At 44.9% G+C, this 15,209-nt stretch overlaps 1 protein-coding gene across 1 annotated transcript; it reads right to left on the reverse strand.

Moving 5' to 3' along the window:
* Positions 1-526: 526 nt before the first annotated feature.
* Positions 527-7,642, reverse strand: LOC111156489 (serine and arginine rich splicing factor 9). The gene is made up of 4 exons (XM_022517424.1): positions 7,325-7,642; positions 4,639-4,799; positions 2,959-3,131; positions 527-1,017 (listed from the first exon to the last, which is right to left on the reverse strand). The coding sequence occupies exons 1-4, from the start codon at positions 7,510-7,512 to the stop codon at positions 874-876; spliced, it is 666 nt and encodes a 221-aa protein (XP_022373132.1). The 5' UTR covers positions 7,513-7,642; the 3' UTR covers positions 527-873.
* Between the last annotated feature and the right edge of the window lie 7,567 nt (positions 7,643-15,209).

Raw genomic sequence — 15,209 nt, forward strand, 5'->3', positions numbered from 1 at the left:
CAAGTTTAAAAAGTCTGTTTTATTCTTTTCATTCCTTTGCCCTATCTTAAACACTCCCTTCTTCTTTAAGGCAGCTTCATTTGTAAGTTTGGCCTTGAATTTTTTTTTTTTTTTTAAAGATTTTGTTTATTTATTTGTCAGAGAGAGAGAGAGAGAGAGAGCAAGCACAGGCAGACAGAGTGGCAGGCAGAGGCAGAGGGAGAAGCAGGCTCCCCGCCAAGCAAGGAGCCCGATGTGGGACTCGATCCCAGGACGCTGGGATCATGACCTGAGCCGAAGGCAGCTGCCTAACCAACTGAGCCACCCAGGCGTCCCTTGGCCTTGAATTTTAAGACAATCCTGAAGCAACTCTTGGAATTCAAATTCTCAAACCACCAACATAGCAACTACCTTTGTCCCCAAATAAAGTTACCCACTTCTCCTTACCAGTTGAGTACAAGCTGCTGCTACAACTCAATGACTTTCTTTTTAATCAGTGAGCCTGTTTGGTGAAATCTATTAACTTAATCAAGGACAACCACACATGTCAATTACTAAACGTTTAAAATATATTTCTAAACAGAATGGGCCGACTCAGTCACAGTAACTGCTCATCTCCATAGTAGAGCAACCCACAAAGACACAGCACTGATTTTTTTCCCATAATCAGGGGTGAAAAATATACAACTTATTTCTGAACCAAAACCACAATTTCTGCAGTTTAAAATGCTTCACTGCCAATATGGCCCTGGTAGAAATTATGTATTTTATTTCCTTAAAAAAAAAATTAAAAAAATTTCCTAAGACACTAAATCATCAATCTGGAATGTAGATTCTGAGCACAAAGCAGCTCAGTTCACCTAAAAAATAAAGAAAAATTTCTCATCACCTGTCTCAGTAGGGCCTGAAAGGAGAGAAGTAGTGTGGGGAACCCCTGCTTTGGTATGGAGAGTCACGGCCCCTTGAGCCAGACCGAGACCGTGAGTAGCCATAGCTGGTGCTTCTCTCTGGATAAACTCGGATGTAGGAAGTTTCACCCTGAAATTCAAACAAAAAGAGTACAGGAAAAAATAAGACCCAGAAGAATACAGCACACTAATACCTAACATAGCTGCCTAACAATAGTTAAGTACTGAGCACTTACTGTTTGTCTGGCATGATGTTATCTCATTAAACCCTCACAATAATGCTATGAGGTAGGTATGCTTAACGGCTCATTTCAAGAATGAAGAAAACAACGTTCTTATCTGTTCCAGGGTGACACAAATAATAAACAGCAACTTCACATGTGGTAAATGCTCAAATACTGGCCACTACTGTTAATACAACTGAATTACTGCCACTGACCCCTGAATCTAAGAATGAGAAAGGATCTCAGAGGTCATACAATTCAATCCCCTGCCACCTCATATATGCATCTTTGGATAGATGCCTATGGCAGAAGCTAACCTGTATTCAACACCTCTCAGGTGCCAGGACCTGGGTTAGATACAGTTAATCCTCATAAATTAGCTTCCTGGCAAGTCTTATGAGACAGTGCGATTATTGTTCCTGTTTTGCATAGTGAGAAACCAGGGTTCAGAGCATAGCTCAGCTAAGAAATTACTAAGTGAGGGGCGCCTGAGTGGCTCAGTGGGTTAAGCCTCTGCCTTCAGCTCGGGTCTTGGTCTCAAGGTCCTGGGATTGAGCTCTGCACTGGGGCTCTCTGCTCAGCAGGGAGCCTGCTTGCCCCCCCTCCCCGCCTGCCTGCCTATCTGCCTACTTGTGATCTCTCTCTCTGTATCTCTCTCTCTCTTTTTCTCTCTGTCAAATAAATAAATAAATAAATAAATAAATAAATAAGTAAGTAAGTAAGTAAGTAAGCAAAATCTTAAAAACAAAAACAAAAATCAAGAGAAATTATTAAGTGGCAGAGGAGTCATGTCCAGGCTGGCCTATGCTCTTTCCCCTCAGCCAACACTCTCAGAGAATCTAAAAATGCTAAGATGAAAGAAGCTGGATGCAGAATTCCCTAGGTAAAGTCAGTAATTGGATTTATCATTACTGAGGCCCTGTTTTGCAGTATAACTGAGGACCAGATCCTGTTTTTTTATAAGATTTTATTTATTTGAGAGAGAGAATGAGCGTGCATTGGGGGGGGAAGTTCAGAGGGAGAAGCAGACTCCCTGCTGTGCAAGGAGCCCTACGTGGGACTCCCTGAGCCACCCAGGTGCCCCCAGGTCCTGTTTTGTTTCTGCTCCAAATTCAGCCTGAGCAAAAGCACTGTTAATAAGCCATGCATTTTCCAAGTCATAAAATCGGGGAACTATATGAATCCTTAGAAAAAGAAATGGACCCCAGACATATCCAAACTCCATAGTTAAGACAAGATAACCAGAAAAAGCAATGTCCAGTTGGGTCTGCTGTCTTATCTCAGTGATATCAAAGGGATAGTCAACATATGAATCAAACTGAGGGATCCAAAGCAGCAGCTGCCCTCCTGAAAGACCAAGAACTAAGTCCTGAGAACTAAGGTTATTACAAGAAAATGCCAAGGTGACAATCTGCATGCATTACTCTTCGGAAGGGAAAAATAAGGTGAGAACCTTAGAAGAGCTGAGATGATGAGGTTGGCTTGCAGAGTACAGACTAGACCCAGAGGGACAACCGTAATAATTAGGTTCACAGAGGTACACTGCAGATTAAGCCAGTTGTGAAAGGGATGGTATGACAGAATAGTTCACCACATTATAACAGACTGCACCAGTATTCTCTCCAGGTTAAAAATACTATGACTGCAAACTTCTTTGTTATGACCCTGAAGGATTTGGGCATGATGAATTCCCTGGCTTTAACCACTTTAGATCTTTAATGCTACTATGAGGTTATCAAATGGCAAGCGCATGGCCTGCTGCTACTTCCACTAGGTCAGCTTCAGGTGGAGTGGCTTAGGAGCAAGCTCAAAAAAGTTGGGAACCAAAAAAAAAGTTTGGAACCCACCTCATGAGAGCGGAATTTGGTGTCATCCAGTTTACGCAGGGCATATTCCATGTCTTCTTTTCTGAGATATTCAACCATCCCCATTCCATCCTTCTGCACATCTGCATAACAGACGTCCCCAGCTTCTCGCATATGATCCTTCAGGTCCTGCCAGCTACCTGATGGTGGAAGTCCTATGCATGGACAACAGAAGAGAAAAGGCCATATCCTTCAGCCACATTAACTGACCTGTTAAGAGCCAGCAGTACCTACGGTCCCTTTTTTGTCCATTGCTACTTTCAAATTCAAATTCAAATTCAAATTCAATGACAAGTCATAAAGGGCATAAAACCAGCAGAAAGTACTAAAGTATGTGTGGTAAATCACCATTAAAAGTTGATTCTAGGCTAATCTTCCAGAGAGCAAGCCCTTCCAACAGTAAGAAGTCCACCCCATTACAGTTTAGTATCTGTGAGAATTCACAGCCTTTCTTTCTTTATCCTTCATATTTAAGAAAAACTCCCAAGACTTTGAGTTCTCATTTTCTCCATTATGAAACTTATCAGTACCAATTATCTCTTGCTTGACTGGGTTCTCAGGACATGGGAATTTTGAAAGTATCCAATGAAATAATAACCAAGGCATAGCTAAAGGTGACAACACAACAAAAATCTAAAGTTTGTTTTCCTGTAGGTGTGAATGACTAACAAACTAAACAAAGTACCTTTCAAAAGATCACCAACATTCTTCAATACAGGGGGGGGAAAAGGTAAGACTCAGACGCTATAACTAGTCGGGAATTATACAACCCTACCTGATATCATGAAAGGGAAATGTGCTCCTGCTCTCAAAGGCTGTGTTTACCGCTCACAGCTCAGGACTGCAGCCATTTCCTAATAGTTTTCTAAGCAGGATTTCAGAGCAGCATGGAGAGAAAAAAAAATATGTATGACATCCTGAAGGAGGGAATAGTTCTGGGGTTAAAAAATTACAAAGGGACACAAGATAGGCAGATACTGAGAGGATTGCTCTTAAGTCTGCTGTAACCGTGTGACATTTACATCTAAGAAAAGTGCCAGGTTTCTCAATACATTTCACTCCACCAAGGTCCTAAAATGCCCCTGCAGTGTGCAGAAGGCCCAGGTCTTTACCGGGGCTTTAGTATTTTGAAAAGATGAATACGCCCCTGAGCTTGGCATTTCATCACTTGTCAACACTAGACATTGCATTCTATGTTCTGCAATACGACCCCTAAAACTCCAAGTTCTTTTGTTTTCTTTTTTATATAATTCCAAAGCCACCACCAAAATCTGGCCTTTTTCAGCATCCAAGGCTGGGCAGTAGTTCAAATCTAGTTCCTGGAATGTAGCAAGTCTGATACCCAGTACATTACAAAAGAAAGCATCTCTACAGAATTCTAGTTCACAGGGTTTTGCTACTATCTTCCCTCTCAACACCAGAAAACTTCTTTATAAGAAGCAAGCTGATGTTCTACCAAGACTACACTACCAATGCAGTTTCATTTGCAAGATACCTGCCTCAGCGGCAAGACGGCAGGGCTTCAGACTGTGCAAAGGCTACTGAAAAGAAAGCCCCATGTGTCCCATGCACTGAAAAGTAACAGCTAACATTTCTTGGGAGGCCAGACTGCGTGCTAAGTATTTTACATGCATCATCTCATTCAGTTTTAAAGGAACATACCTGAAACAAGAACTCGGAAATCAGATCTTCTTGTAGGAGGTCCATTCCTCCCACCGCGGGGCCACCCACCCCGACTGCCGTAAGTCCTGGGGAACTCCACACGAAGCCGACACTGGCCATAATCATAACCATTCCTTCCATAAATTGCATCTTCAGCATCTCTGCAAAGAAAAGTTAGGAATTAGTGCTGCTCAGGAGGCTGACTTACTTCCCAGTGAGGGGTTTGTGTAACAAGTATAAAAGGGAAAATGAACCAGAAAAACAAAACAATCTTGATGCAATACTGCTTTCGTGTGACGACCTTTCATAATATTAAAATTAAACTTTACAACTGTCACGGGTTTTTCTAAGTATGGGATGATAATAATGGGGCAAACAGATGAATTATAAGAAGACTAATTCAGGGGAAAAAAAGCTTGACAGATGATTTCAGTAAATTTCTCTAACCCTGTGAGCAGTTTCTCAGAATGCCCACCACACACTAGTCTTTTATTATTATTCAACAAGGCCTAGTACATCAAGTCTATAGAAAGAAAAATTCATTTAAAAAGAAATGAGGCTCAAAAGACATGCTTTGTGCTTTGTGAGAAATATGTAACTCTCATGTGTACCTTTTCAGTGTGGTTTGGAAAATTAAGTTGTAAAGACCAAAGCTGGGTACAGCTCTGCCAAAAGAGGTAAATATTCAATGAAGTTACTTTCAGTCTTCCCTAGGTCTCTAGGGGAACCAAGCTGGTTCTCCAATATTGGACTGGAGAAAGAATGGCCTCAGAGCTTGGATGGACAAGCAAAGCCAAAGATATACTAATGAAAAAGCTGGGGCGCCTGGGTGGCTCAGTGGGTTGAGCCGCTGCCTTCGGCTCGGGTCATGATCCCGGGTCCTGGGTTCGAGCCCCACGTCGGGCTTTCTGCTCAGCAGGGAGCCTGCTTCCTCCTCTCTCTCTGCCTGCCTCTCTGCCTACTTGTGATTTCTCTCTGTCAAATAAATAAATGAAATCTTTAAAAAAAAAAAAAGATATACTAATGAAAAAGTTATCATTCAGTTGTCACAGGCACATAATTGCTCAAGATTCTAGTTACAAGGTTAAAAGCAATGAGGACCATGACTAGTGCTGTATTTACAACAAAGTGAAGGAGAGGCAGAACTGCTAGGGTTGAAGAGCAGATTCTGAATACTGACTGACAAGTTCAAATCATTCTTCTGCTACTTACTAGTATCTCTCTCTGGGTAAATGCTTATATCAAGTTTTCACTTCTCTTAAATGTAATATGCCTATCTCACAGGGTTATTGTAAGAATTAAATAAGATACTATGTGTGCAGTGCTTTGCTAGAAACTTGGCACCTAGTGATATGAAAAGAGCTTTTCTATTATGGAAGGAAGTTAAAAGAGATGACAATGTAGCATATCATACAGTAAGTCTGTGTTTTAAAGAACACCGTAACAGTATAGGGGGTTCAAATGCTACCCTGATCCCTTACTAGCATTCTCTTTTTTATCAGCAACTCTAAATTCTCCGTGTTTTTTTACATTGTAAAATGTGGCTAACACTACCTCTTTTATAGGTTATTGAAAATGCTGAAGTGGTATTTGACACATGGTAACTGTTCAAAAAACACACAAAGTGTTACAGAGGTGCAACCTTCTCCAGTTTAGGCGTAAAAATACCTACTTCCGTTTTTTGAGACAAATGGGAAGGCGCTTAAGAATGAGCTCTGTCAGTCATCAAAGCCTCAGGGTGCTTCCTACCTCCCCGTCCTCAGATGCCCTCCTTGCCCTATACCACCACACCAGGGAGGCAAGACACCCTATGGACAGTCCTTGTAGTGAAGCCTGCCAGGTGCAGACTAGATGAAAGCACTGCCTGGGTCACTGCTGGGAAGCTGAGCGGGCTCTTATTTACCTCAAGTGCAGTGACCAGTCCATGCGGTGGCTCCTAAGAACCACCAGTTTTCAAAGTTCCCCGGTCTTTTTTTGCCGTGAGGCCGACAAAGTTTGCAAAATCACAAAGACCCCTTTGAGCCAGTTTAGAGATCAAGAGCTTCCCAATGCTTGGGGTCCTACGCATCCAGCAGTGCCTCCCTCATCAGACAAGTGGAGTGAAATCAGAGTCCTCCCTCAGACTATTTTAGAAGTTTTTCCCAAATCCCTAGTGCTTTTATAAGGACGAGACCATGGCCCGCCGGGGCGCGCGAGGATGGAGATCTATTCCATCACAGACACCCCTTTACGACCTCCAAAGACGACCACATCCCCGCGGTCTGTTCCCCCGTAACGGCGAGTTCTGGCTGGGGGGAGGGGTGGGCATGGAGGGCGACTGGCCACTTCTGTTCACGAAGTCCTCTCCCGGCTAGTTCCGGGCCGCTTCCCCTGAAGGGTGCCTCTCCAGCGGTGAGGAGAGACTGGTCGTGTGTACCATCCCCGAGGCCGGTCTGGGCAGGCCGGGGCCCTGCAAACGCCCAGCTTTTGTTTTTAAGTAAAGTTAAAAAAAAATAATAATAATCCTAGAGGAAGTGACGACGAAGCAAAGGACGGCCGGAGCCTGCTGTGAGACGAGGCCTCATCCTCCACCCGGGGGCGCCGTGAGGGGTCTGCGCGGAAGGGGGAGGGGAGGTTCCGGAGGGGAGGGGGAGGAAAGAAGGCAAGGGCCCGAGGCCTCAGGCGGGCGGGTGGAGCGGGGCCTCACCGGGGGTCCTCGAAGCGCACGAAGGCGAAGGGCACGAGGCCGTGCCGGTTCTTGAGCTCGATCTCGCGGATGCGGCCGTACTTGTAGAACAGGTCCTCCAGGTCCTTCTCGCGCACGTCGGTCGGAAGGTTCCCCACGTAGATGCGCCCGTCTCCCTCGCCGCCGCGCTCGTCCGCCCAGCCCGACATCCGCACCGCCCGACGCCGCGGGCCCGCCGCAGCCCACGTCGCCGCCGCCGCCTCAGCCGGGGTCCCCCCGCAGCGTCCCCGCGGGCTCGGAGGCGCTCAGCCGCACTGCATTGTGGGAACGGCGGAGCGGAAGCGGAGGGGTCGGAGGAAGCAAAAGGAATCGTCTTAAAGGGGACGCGGCTGAGATGACTGCGCTTGCGCGCAGGCCGGCGCCCCCTGTAGGTGCGGGCGGGCAGGGGAGCGAAGTGAGGGAGAGCTTGGAGTCGGGCGAATTGGGTTCGATTTCCCGAATTCTCTGAAGGCAATTCCCTCGCTGGATTCATGGACAAGTGGCCGGGACAGGGGCAAGTGCCTCAGGTTTACTGGGCCTCAGTTTTCTGCCTCTGTAGCTCTACCTCACAGGCTTTTGTGAGCACTCCCTGAGGTGACGCGGGTAGCGGCCAGTGTGGGGCCCGCGGGCAGTCACTCTGCGTGCGGGGCGCCGGAGGGAGGGAGCCAGGCCCGGGCCGCAGGCTGACCCTGCTGCGGCCTGAAGGAGTCCCGGACGGTGGGCTGGGTGGGGCCTTTGCGGCCTTCAAACTCAGGTCAGTAACCCTCTGGGCGATCCTGCCCCCATTTTACAATCGCTTGGAACTGAGGGTCTCAAATGGACTAAAGATGAGTGTGAGGGGCTTGAGATGGCTTCCAGAACTTGGCCTTGACATTCAGGGGAGGCTAGGAGGGTGTAAAAGAGTCTCAGCTATCTCGGCTGTCGCTACAGAGTAACTCCCACTATTTGTGCTTTTAATCCTCCCCGAAGATGGTGGGATTCCGATGTTAACAGGTGAGAAAACTGAGGTCTCCTAGTGGAGTCGGGATTCGAACCCGAAGCCGAGCTCCCAGCCTGTGGGGCGAGCCTCTCAGGAGCTCGGGTACACTGCCATTTTGGCACTTTTTCACATTTACTACCCATTGTTCAGGGCACTGAACTTGGGGACGTTACAAAAATAGGCATCTAAAAAGAACTTGTGTATTAAAAATGAAACCTCTGAACTGATGCATGGGCAGGTGCGCAAAAGCAAATACAGCCGAATGTTAACTGTAGAATCTAGACGGCAGGTGCGTTCAGTGTGTTCAGTGTACCATTCTTTCAACCTTTTTGTATATCTGGAAATCTTTATAATAAATGTTGGGGGGCAGGTATGGAAACTTTTTTTTCTAAGATTTTATTTATTTTTTAAAAAGATTTTATTTATTTTTAAAGATTTTGTTTATTTGACAGAGAGATCCCAAGTAGGCAGAGAGAACGGGGGAAGCAGGCTCCCCACTGAGCAGAGAATCTGATGTGGGGATGGATCCCAGGACCCTGAGATCATGACCCCAGCCCAAGGCAGAGGCTTAACCCACTGAGCCACCCAGGTGCCAAAAAGATTTTATTTATTTATTTGACAGATCACAAGAAGGCGGAGAGGCGAAGCAGGCTCACTGCTGAGCAGAGACCCCCCCCACCCCCACCCCAATGCAGGCCTGGATCCTGGGACCCTAGGATCATGACCTGAGCCGAAGGCAGAGGCTTTAACCCACTGAGCCACCCAGGCACCCCTGAAACTTTTTAAAAAAACACTAGGGTCTCCTGGCTGGCTCAGTCGTGGGTGACTCTTAGATCTCCCGGTTGTGAGTTTGGGCCCACGTTGGGTGTTTAAAAAAAACAAACAAGAACATTAATAACTAGCAATAGCAAGAGAATAAAACCAAACATTTAATCTGAAGGTACAGTAGTTGATTTGTAGTTACACCACCTCTGAGGTTGTCGTTTTTTTTTTTTCAAGTAGACTCAAGCCTGGCGTGGAATCCAAGGTGGGGCTTGAACTCAGGACCCTGGGGTCAAGACCTAAGCTGAGATCAAGTCTCAGACTCAACCGACTGAGCCACTCAGATGGCCCCCGCCTCTGAGCCTTTTAAAATAAAAACAAAAATTAGGCACCCATGCAAAACTACTGAGTGTATATCCTTTTTGGAAGGTAGAGTGATGGTATACATCAGGTCCTGATAATATACATAGAGCTTTTGGTATTGAAATTCCAGTAATTTCACTTGTAGGATTTTATCATTAGGAAATAAGAAATCCTTACAATAAATTATGTATGTTCATTGCATTCTGTGCAATTAAAAAAAAATTGAACCCCTGATAAGAGAGTGGTTCAACATAATAATTTTGAATGTTATAATTATTAAATGATATTTTGGAGGATATTAAGGTCATGCTAATTTAGTTATAATTAAAATGATTTTTTTTAAAGATTTTTCTTTCTTTTATTTTTTTTTAAAGATTTTATTTATTTATTTGTCAGAAAGAGAGAGGAATGAGAGCAAGCACAGGCAGAGTGGCAGGCAGAGGAAGAGGGAGAAGCAGGCTCCCTGCTAAGCAAGGAGCCCAATGTGAGACTTGATCCCAGGAGGCTGCTTAACCAACTGAGCCACCCAGGCGTCCCAGATTTTTCTTTCTTTATTTGACAGACAAAAATCACAAGTAGGCCAAGAGGCAGGCAGAGAGGTGGGGGAGGCAGCTCCCCGATGAGCAGAGAGCCCGATGCGGGGCTGGATGCGGGGTTTGATCCCAGGACTCTGAGATCATGACCTGAGCCAAAGGCAGAGGCTTTAACCCACTGAACCACCCAGGCACCCCTAAAATGAATTTAAAATGTTATTTAAGGACCACCTGGATGGCTTCAGTTGGTTGAGCTGCTGACTCAATCTTGGCTCAGGTCTTGATCTCACAGTTGTGTTTGGGCCCATGTTGGATTCTGCGATGGGTGTGGAGCCTGCTTAAAAAGATAAATTGTTTAATAAGTACATTATAGGGGCGCCTGGGTGGCTCAGTGGGTTAAGCTTCTGCCTTCGGCTCAGGTCCTGGTCCCACCTGGGAGCTCAGCAGGGAGCCTGCTTCCCTTCCTCTCTCTCTGCCTGCCTCTCTGCCTACTTGTGATCTCTGTCTGTCAAATAAATAAAATCTTTAAAAAAAATAAGTACATTATACACATATAAGTATATGTTCTCAAGGAATCTGTTAAATTGGTTGACACCAGTTGTCTCCAAAGAATGCAGTTGTGGGAACTTTCACTTTAGAACTCAATATAGTTCTGTAAAGTTGAAAATAGTTACTGCAACTGTGTGCGGTTTTTTTATATTCTGAAAAAAAAAAAAAGAATTTAAGCAGTACTATCCAGTTCTGTTCAAGGGAACACACACACACATTGGAGGTTCCTCAAAAAAAAAACATATATATATATAATACACACACACACACACACACACACACACACACACACACACACACACATATTCATTCCTTGTAACAGAGAAGCATAGAACAAAATACCTTTCCAAATGTTTGTGGAGATATCTCTTGTTGGAAGTGATTTCTATATTTTTATTTATGCTGTTCTGTATTTATCAAATTGTCTGTAATTAGCATGTACTACTTTTATAATTGGAATAAAGCACAATAAGTTATTTCTAAAATAAAACAGAACCATCTGTTGTATTCTGGATGATGTAAAGCTTCTAGTTGTTCTTTGTTAGCCTTCAGAAATCAAGCAGGAAAGAGTCCTGGCCAAATACGATCTTGAATCAAAGTACAAAGACTTTTAGGAGCTTACGTATCCTAAAGGCATCCAGAAGTCCAGATGCCTCCCCATTTTTGGGGTGTGTTTAAGTGTGTTAATACCACTATCTGACTCCTACCACTTCTACATAATTGTTGCCTGGAAAGATCAGCCTCCCCACCCCTGCAAAAAATGCTGGTTGGAGACAATTTGGTCATCTCCTAGGGCGAGAAGTAGAGTCAACCAAGTAGCCTACTAGGACTCAAGGTGGAAGATTGCTTATGAATAGTAATGATGCAGCTTATGTTGTGCAATCACCAGAGGGGTTCATAGACGTGAAAATGTTGTGCCCTGATGTGGAGAGAGGGTCAAGTGTAGAATTGGAAGGAACACAGCTAAATTGCTAGGGGGCATTTATGGCCATCCATGGAACCCTAAAGGTGGATTTTTTTGTTTGTTTGTTTTCCTTTGAACCCAGGTACTAACCTTTGCAGGTCAGAACACAAATAAGGCCAGAATTATGGCCTAATGCTTAAGGGGCTCATGGGTTCCATTCTCTACTAAGACCACAGACTCTAGGCAAGAACATGCTTTTGAGCTTTTGCTTATCTGTTCAGCATTATGGCTAAATTTTAGGCCATATAAGAGGCCCATGGCATGCAGTAATACAATTTTGTTCTCAAAGTGTGTATTCAAGCTGCTATTCAAACAGCCATAGAGAGGACATTTGTGATAAGGGTAAACCGCTATGAGAACACCTAATACAATCTTAGAGACTATAAGGAACGCTTCCAGGAGATGTTGAGGTTGAGCCCTGAAAGACCAGTAGGAGTTAATCATAGGGAAAAAGAGAAGTATGACAGATCTCCCACATAGAAGAGAGCACACCAGACCAGGGGCGATCCTCACTGCCCTACAGTATGGCTGGGGCAGAAGGTTCAAGGGGGGAAGATGGAGGAGGAGCTGGGTCTGGGGCTTGCAAAGCCTAGTAGATCACATTATGGAGTGTGACTCCACTGAGAGCAGTGAGTAACCATGAAGGAAGGACTCTAAAGAGTTATGTTGGGATGAGATAGTTTCAGAAGGAAGTGGCAGCTGAAAGGATTAGAGATAGGAGTAAGAGATAGGGAGGAGGAGACCAAAAGCTAATTAGACTAGAGTACAGCTGCGGAAGCTCGGAGTGAGGGACGGGTGTGGCAATACCTGCCATAATGAGGCGGGGGTGGTGGGTGGCAGGGGGAGACAATGGGTCCGTGTAGGAAGTGTTGCTATGTATTGCCTTGTAAGCTCCTCCCTGGGACTTTGTAGAGTCCTTTATTTAAAAGTATGTTATTCATTGGTGATTTTGCAATGGATTCTTACTGTTCTGGGAAGATATGATAGTGTAGTCATATTGGCCTAAAAGTGCATATAGGTAAAAACAGGGTTAGAGGTTCCTGGAAGGCTCAGTTGGTTAAATGTCTGCATTTGGATTGGGTCGTGATCCTGGGTCCTGAGATCAAGTCCTCTGTCCGGCTCTGTGCTCAGCGAGGAGTCTGTCTGCTTCTTCCTCTTCCTCTGCCTGCCACTCCCCCTGCTTGTGCATGCTCTCTCTCTCTCTCTCTCTTTGTCAAATAAATAAAATATAAAAAAAAAAAGAAGAAGAACAGAGATAGCTCCAAATGGCCTGTTAACTAGTAGGTTATATGGGGAAGTAACATGGGGGCCAACGCAGGGAGACCCCAGCTGGTAGACACTGCAATCCTCCAAGCAAGAGATGCCAGTGGCCTGACGTAAGGTAATAGAGATTGAAACTAAGGAGGTGAGTTATCCCAAGGAGACAACATCATAGGACATGGGGATAGACTGGGTGTGGGGGCTGAGTGAGGAGGAGCCCAGGTTGATTTCCAAGTTCTTGGCTTGCGGAACTGGTTATGCATGGGTAGCATTCTGAGATGGGGAGTAAAGCAGAAGAAAGTAATCTACAGGGAATGGACAATGATGATGAGTTCAGTTGTATGTGGAGAACATAAGGAAGGACAAGAAGTGTGACAGCTCTAGGCTGTCACATCTAGTGCCTTCTCCACTAATTTCAGTTGCATGACTTGATGATGGTGGATGGGCATCAGAGTTCTCAGATATATGGGCCAGGACTGCCCTTTCTACAGGGATAAGCTTTCACCTAAAATACATAGGAGCTCCAGAACATTGATCATTCCTAATATGAAGATAAGAATGGCACTCTTGGGCTTATCTTCAGATTGAAAAGAAGCCTTTGACCTTGGCAGAGTGTTAAGAGTTAATGTATTTCCCACGGCAGGCAAGCCATTCACTAGGGAGTAGGGCAGTGCCCAATAAAAAGCAATAGTAAAACAATTATCACTGGGGATAAAACATTCTATGAACTGGCCCATCTGGTTTTCTCCCTTTCCCTATGACATCAGTTCCCTCTGGCATCCCAGCAAAATGTTCTCTTCTGGGTCAGGCTCAGTCATGAGTTTCTCCCAGACTCTGGTCCTTGGGAGCAGTGGACCGACGAGGAAGTGATGTGGGAAGCAAACCATTGGTGGGAAAATGAGTCACCTCAGAGAAACTGGTCCAGGGTGCCAAGGAGAGCTGTGGGGTTGGATCACTGTGGAGTGCGTGCCTGGTCTCATCACCCTGGGAGCCTTCTCTTTGTTATTCTTTGCCACTGTATTGGTGTGCTAGAATAAAATAAAACATATTCTGCAGCGCTACATAACAGAGAACTTTACTGTGCAGGGGTGGAAGGGGAGAAGCGGTAGCAGACTAGGTTTGGAGGGGGTTTGGATGCAGAGAGCTTTCAGGAAGCAAGTGCCATGTGTGGGAGGATGAGAAGAGGAAAAAGATAGGAGAGATAATTGAAGAAGATTTACAGTGTGTTGTGAATGTTATTCCTCTTTGGTGTCTCCTTCAGAGACTGCAGAAAATCCTTAACATTGTTTTTCAGTTATTTTTGGATAATAAGCTGATATTGTTGTTGTTGTTGTTGCTATTGGGATTTTTTTTTTTAAGATTTTATTTATTTATTTGACAGAGAGCACAAGCAGGGGGAGGAATAGAGGGAGAGGGTGAAGCAGGATCCCTGCTGAGGGAGGAGCCTGATGTGAGGACCCTGGGATCATGACCTAGCAGAAGGCAGATGCTTAACTGACTGAGCCACCCAGGTGCCCCTGCCATTGTTGTTTTTAAGATTTTATTTATTTATTTGAGAGAGAGATAGAGTGGCAGAGGGAGTGGAAGAAGCAGGCTCCCTGCTGAGCAGGGAGCACGGTGTGGGGCTGGATCCTGGGACCTTAGGATCATTATCTGAGCTGAAGGCAGACACTTAATGGCTGAGCCTCCCAGGGACCCCTAAGCTAATGTTTTTTTGAATGTGGCCAGAAGGTAGGCACCCCCCCTTTTACCTGAGGAGGTAAAATTAAAGCAGTGAGCTTACTGAATTTATAGTAGCTTTGTTGTTTTATTTTTGTCAACTTGCTATATTCTTTTTTTTTTTTTTTAAGATTTTATTTATTTAACAGAGATCACAACTAGGCAGAGAGGCAGGCAGGGTTGAGGGAGCAGACTCCCCGCTGAGCAGAGAGCCCTATGAGGGACTCAATCCCAGGACCCTGAGATCACAACCTGAGCTGAAGGCAGACACTTAACCCACTGAGCCACCCAGGCGCCCCAACTTGCTGTATTCTGAGATGGAGTCCTCAAATTGCTTGTCATATCAGGGCTTCTTTTTCTTGGATTCAGGGACCTTAGGGACCAGTGAATAACCCCCACCCAACCCTGCAAAATTGTGAAGGTTGTAAAGTTGGATGCAAAATATTGCATGTGAACAGAAAAGTCTTTATTCTAGGGAGAATATATATGTAGTGCTGTCCAATAGAACTTCATGTGATGCTGGAAACATTCTGTGTCTGAGTTCTGTGTGGTAGTCATTAGCACCATGTGACTGTTGAGCTCTCAAAATGTGACTACTGCAACTGAGATACTGAACTTTTAATTGTATTTAATTGTAATTACTTAATATTACTTTATTACTTTATAAAGATTTAGTTCCTTAGAGAGAGAGAAGCACGAAGAGTTGGGGAAGGGGCAGAGGGAGAGAGAGAATCTCAA

Source organism: Enhydra lutris, unplaced genomic scaffold (assembly GCF_002288905.1).
Source record: "Enhydra lutris kenyoni isolate GAN:26980312 unplaced genomic scaffold, ASM228890v2 scaffoldscaffold46, whole genome shotgun sequence".
Taxonomy (NCBI): Eukaryota; Metazoa; Chordata; class Mammalia; order Carnivora; family Mustelidae; genus Enhydra; species Enhydra lutris.

What these genes read in the sequence shown, in the direction of transcription:
- LOC111156489 (XM_022517424.1), bottom strand. Translation starts at nt 7,512, where the DNA reads ATGTCGGGCTGGGCGGACGAGCGCGGCGGCGAGGGAGACGGGCGCATC. An exon ending in GTGCGCTTCGAGGACCCCCG is followed by an intron (nt 4,800 to 7,324) that starts GTGAGGCCCCGC and finishes TTTTCTTTGCAG; the next exon opens with AGATGCTGAAGATGCAATTT. An exon ending in TTTCCGAGTTCTTGTTTCAG is followed by an intron (nt 3,132 to 4,638) that starts GTATGTTCCTTT and finishes GTCCATGCATAG; the next exon opens with GACTTCCACCATCAGGTAGC.